Source organism: Diplotaxodon limnothrissa, linkage group LG4 (assembly GCF_057381915.1).
Source record: "Diplotaxodon limnothrissa isolate DT_005_m linkage group LG4, D_limnothrissa_male_GT1.1, whole genome shotgun sequence".
Classification (NCBI taxonomy): domain Eukaryota; kingdom Metazoa; phylum Chordata; class Actinopteri; order Cichliformes; family Cichlidae; genus Diplotaxodon; species Diplotaxodon limnothrissa.
Window position 1 is genome coordinate 27,668,574 of NC_140599.1, and position 5,689 is coordinate 27,674,262.

General features: G+C 45.4%; 1 protein-coding gene across 1 annotated transcript; it reads right to left on the minus strand.

The window, feature by feature from the left end:
• Window positions 1-443: 443 nt before the first annotated feature.
• Window positions 444-2,899, minus strand: LOC146634056 (neurogenic differentiation factor 2-like). The gene is made up of 2 exons (XM_085352737.1): window positions 2,880-2,899; window positions 444-1,515 (listed from the first exon to the last, which is right to left on the minus strand). The coding sequence occupies exons 1-2, from the start codon at window positions 2,885-2,887 to the stop codon at window positions 444-446; spliced, it is 1,080 nt and encodes a 359-aa protein (XP_085208863.1). The 5' UTR covers window positions 2,888-2,899.
• Window positions 2,900-5,689: the final 2,790 nt, after the last annotated feature.

The following is a 5,689-nucleotide window of genomic DNA, read 5'->3' on the forward strand; positions in this document are numbered from 1 at the left end:
CATGTATTTTATTAGAAAACCATCGCAAATATCAGGGTAGAGCTGTAGCCAGTGATGTAGTGGTGAATAAATTAGTGCGTAAACTTTGACTCCCAGCCATGAAAATACAGACAACCACCAATACAAAGACAAACCACAGATTAAAATTATGAACAATGTAAAATTCCATTTTCCTCATTAGTCTTGATTTGTTTGTCAAATTTCCGCTTAGAGATAGAAACATTGCGCAAAATAACACTTTGCAGGTTAGGTATACTACCTTCCACTACATCTCTGACTATAGCAAAAACATGTTTTAAGACAGAACAAATTAAAAGAACAACACTAATGACAACAAGTGGAGGATTTCCCCCAGAATGCCTAAATCCTGGCGGGTAAGCTTGTCAAAAAGTGTGCCGTGGATAGATTGTTGATTGCAAGGGGACGCACGATAGGCTTGTCGTCTAATTGTGAAAAAACGCGTTCAGTTCATCATAGACGGGGGCCCGTTCGTGGTGTATGTGCATGTCGTGGTAAGGCAGGACGTTTTCAGTATGAATACCGCTCCGGGTCCCCGAGGAGCCAAACACCAGGTTGTGGGCCCCAGCGGGTCTGGAGCCGGGCAGACCGGAGTAATGCATAGAATAGTGGTACCCCTTCTCGTTGTCGGGGGACGCAGAGCCTTGATGCTTCAGGGAAAAGTTGCCATTGATGCACAGAGGCGGACTGAGAGGCCCCTCATATTCGGGACTGTTATACTCCGGGGATCCGCTCCCGCCATACAGTGAGTCGTAAGTTGAGCAATAGCCGTGTGTCCTCAGCGGGTGCGAGTTCGAGCCCGGTTGGCAGTGGGGGCTAGACAGACGCGCGCACTGGTAAGGGTAGGAATGCATGGAGAAGGAGCCTGACCCATACCTGCCCCCCTCCTGGCACTGTTGCTCAGTGAGGAAGTTGCGGGAGTTCAGCTGGAGGCATCCAGCCACCAGGTTGGTTGTAGGCTGGGAGAGACCCTTGCACAGCGTCTGGACGTAGGACACAAGTTCAGGCCTTTTCCCAGAGCGTAATATCTCAGACAGGGCCCAGATATAGTTTTTGGCCAATCGTAACGTCTCAATTTTGGACAGTTTTTGTGTTTTGGAGTAGCAGGGCACCACTTTACGCAGATTGTCCAGAGCAGAGTTCAGGTCATGCATGCGATTGCGTTCTCTAGTATTTGCTTTCATCCGCCGCATCTTGGAGCGCTCGACCCTGGCTTGGGTCATTTTGCGTTTTTTGGGGCCCCGTTTCTTGGGCCTGTCTCCCTCCGTGTCCTCTCCGTCGTCCTCTTCTTCCACTTCGTCGTCCTCGTCGTCTTCCCCATCGTGTTCTGAGTGAGTCCGACTGCCTCCTCTTAGACCAGAGACCTCCATGCCGTCCTGGGTGTCCTGATCCTCCTCTTTGATCTTGTCGCTGTCGCTGTCTTCGGCCCAGTCGGAATATTTTTGTACGTCGGGAAGCAGCGAAGGATCACTGAAAAGCCTCGTTAACATTGTGGATCTAGAGGGGAAGGAATATATCGAAAATTAGGCCTCGGAATCACAAGACATTTTGTGTGGGCGCTGCAGATTGCGTGACAGCGAAGAAATTTCAGATACAATGGTTCCACAAAAACCCTAAATCAAACAAACAAAAAAAACTTCCTTTATCGCACTTCACAATAAAAAATTCAGATATTTGGCTTATTTTAGGATTATATAAACTCCCGAGGATGTATTATATTTAAGGTTATTGCTAAATTGTTGTTGTCCCAGAAAAAATGACAAATGCGTAAATTTGGGGAAAGAGTAAAAGTGAAAGAAAACCCTCAAATCCTTAGGCTGGGCTACAGCCAGACGGATCCCCATTTAATTCCCTGCTGTCAGTCGTATGCCCTGACGCGTCCTATCGCAGCGGGTCCCAGCGGCAGGGGCCACATTACAGGTCCCATGGGGGCCCCCACTTTCACTCCTCCTGACGCCCATATACACTCCTGGCTGCATTCCAGCACCTCTGCTCATGGCAAGCAAGGCAAAGACGATTTTATGTAATTGATTTTGTCTGATCATATATACATTTATATATATATGAGAAAAAGGGAAACGGAACACAAAAAATCCGTTTTTAAAACATATCAGATCAATGAAAATAATACTAATCATAGTAAAAGTACACAAAATACTGTCACTATCATTATAATACCTTATTATTAACCGTTAACAATTAATCATTAATGACACTTGCTGACTGTAACGTCTGAAAAACGAAACGAAAACGATCAGCCTACCACTTGATTAGCAAATGCAGTCCCATCACAGAAAAAGAAACACCCAGAAACACGATGATCTTTGACAGATTCAATAAGGCTCCACTGGCTTCCTCCCTGACACGTTCCACTTCCGAGCTATTATTATAGTGCAGCAGCAGATAGACTTGCAGCTCATGGTAAGGTAGGCTGTGGTGGTTGGTTAATTATCTCGGGGGGTGTGCCAGGGGCAAAATCTAGTTTTTAAATCTCAGGCTCAGGAGGTTTGCTCAATTAGAAGCAAAAACACAACATCGTTTAATTAACAGACCGTGCAGCTTACATGAAATAGATTTCACACATAATTCAGTATGCACGAGTGCACGATTTCAAAGCACTTTTTAGTCAGCGATAACCTTTACAGATGGAAATCGCTTGTATCGTTTTAGCCCTCGTTAAATATAAAAAAATCAAGTCGTGAAATGGCCTCTCTTGCAAAGCCTCCTGCCCCTCCACTGAAAAAGGCTCTGTTTATGGTTCAAACCATGTTTTGGCGAGATAGATTGTTGAAGATAAAACTGGACAAACAGAGATAAATCATGCCGCAGACTGCCTGTCACAGTCAATGGCGTTGTCCCACCCTTTCATTTGCTCCGAGACTGAACGTGCAAATCATCGACAAAATCATCAATAAATCTCCCATTAAGTTCGAGGACGTCCTCCATCAAGGTACCGGAGCCGATTTATAAAAACAAATCTTCCACGGAAATGTCTCACACTCATTGTCTTTTGTTTGTCAGATTCAAGGTCCAGACGCAGGAATCTCTAAATCAAATTAGTGTCCGATGTGATCTATTTACAGCCCGTGCGCTGTGATCGGGGCTGCTCCAGTCCTCGGAACCGCTCCTGTAAATGATCATAAAGCAGTGAAATCGGGATCAGGAGACGCTTGGCTTTTTGACTTGAGCGCGTTAGGCTGTCTGATTTATGATAATCCAGCTAGTTTGGGATGTTTGAAGTTGAAGGGCAAGCCGAGCAGGTGAGAGAGTGAGGAGCTATTTTGTGCAAATGCGCCCGCATTGGTATCCAACAAAAAGGCAAACACGAAAATTGCACGTTAATGCGTGACATTTTTTTTTTATTAGATTGGGTTTCAAAGCGTGCCATCACCGGCATTGTGCTTTTAATCTAGTGGATCGATCCCAACATACCAGAGCAAAGTCACTGACACTGGAGGCGACTATACATTTACATTTTTATCTGTAGAATAGACCTTTACAATAAAATGTATGTGCAATAAATGTGTTTAATTCACCTCTAACATTTATTAAAAGTTAATTCTGACAATATATCCAAACACCTGGAATTAAAACGCATTTAATTTATAGATTAAATTTCTCCTACATTTTGCACGGACACTTCAGCAACACTGATAGTTTTTTTTTTCTAAGCCTGTATTTTTTTGTTCCAACTTACCTCGGCTCGAGCTCTTCGCAGGGGATGGGAGGAGAAAAAAAAAACGCTCTTTACTTTCAGACCATCTTCAGGGACCACACGAGCGAGCGAACCACCGCTCTGTATCAGAGTATAGGTGCAGGAAGCGCGCGTCTTTCTTCACTGGTGCTGACGTTAAGCGGTGCCGCTCTCCCAGCACGCGCGCCCGAATAAGTGGAGCTTGTGAACGAACGTGCGTCTTGGCTGTGTCTTTGTGTATACGTGTGAGTGACTGAGTGAGTAAGTGAGCATGTATGCATGTGTGTGTATGTGTGTGTGTGTGTGCGTGTGGCAATCGTGAGCTACCGGGGACGGGGTTACATACCAGCTATGGCTGTGATGCCAGCGCCCATATGGCTGGCACGTCACCGGCAAGAGCCATCACATGAGAGCCCGGTGATTGACATGCGCCCGCATTCGGAGAGATTTGCCCTCCCGGGGGAAAGAGAGACACACAGAGAGAAAGAGAGAGAGAGAGAGAGAGAGAAGCAGGAGGAGGTAGATGTGATGGTGGTGGTGGAGGAGGAGGAGGAGGGCTTCGCCATCTGTCACCGCGCTAGCGCTCACACAGCCAGAAAAAAAAGGAGGAAAAACAGAAGAGAGAGGGAGAAAATAAAATGGTGGAACAACAAAACTCATCATTGTTGACCTGTGCTGCTGTTTCAAGACATGTAAGCTACTTTTTTTTAAATTCAAACCTGTGAAATTTGGTAATCCCCTGCCAAACTCACGACTCGGCGTTTAATACAATATAACGGAGAGCTGCACAAATATCCCCGCACTTACCACGAAAAAGGTGATATTAAAAGGGCTAAAGACAATTAAGTATGTGAAGTCATATCAGAAAACCCACTGATGCTAATTCCATATATTATGGTAGTCATCACACTTCAGCATCACCCATGAAGGATATACTCTTATAAAAATGTGGAATAAGTGGCAATACAGTGGGTAAACTATAACCAGCAGTCAAACAAGAGCTACTTAAAATATCTGAGCAAGCAATTAATCAATTATCTTCTCTCAAAGTCTATCCTCAAAGCCTATTATAAAATCATATCAATTAACTCTCATCAAATGAAAGGTGGGCAAACCGTGTTTATTTGTGGGGTTTACCCTCCACCACAGCTCCGGTTCAGAAGCTGAGTGGGGGAGGGAGATGAGGATGCATTATAAGTGCATTAAGACCGTGGAACAGACGGCATATTGTTTATTTATTTACCTAATTGGATCAAATTATGCTTCAATGTATTCAGAGGAACGACAACCAAAACCAACTGTGATTTGTTCTGACTCTTCTGGGCCCAACACTGGCTGCAGATGACCCACTTGCCGGAGCTTCAAATGAATTAGATTAAAACATATACCATTACATAGGCTTTAGCTGCATGCATGTGTCTGAATGTGTGAGGTTTGCCAGAGCTGCTGGTCATGTTTTCAGCATGCAATGCTAAGCATGGAGGGCGGGTGGGTGGGTGGGGATGTCCACAGGGGCAAGTGTCACAGAGAGAGGGAAAGAGATACAGAGATACAGTGAGAGGATGGGTGAGAGAGAGTCTGAGACCCAGGTGTGCAGACCCACTAGGGATGTTTGAAAAATGAGGAGGAAGGGGGGTGTAGCAGTAGATGACATGCTGGTTGAATCTGGCAGAGATCCTCAATATTTAGGAGGCATGTTGGCACATCAGTGGCAGAGATGCAAGAATTCCTTGCCACCAGCGCCCCGATCCCTCCAATATGTCTGATTTGCTGCATTGTGTCCACCCCAGCTCAGAGATCTCTCTATTTAGGAGGCATTAGTGGAGTTAATGTGGGAGAAATGAGCCTGATGACCACCAAGTCCAACTTGGCACAAAGACACCCATCGGGCTGAGGGAACAGGGACCTGGAGGCTGAGAAATAGCTGATAGAAGCTGATCATGTCCTTGGGTCTGGATCACCCCTACATTGCCTGCA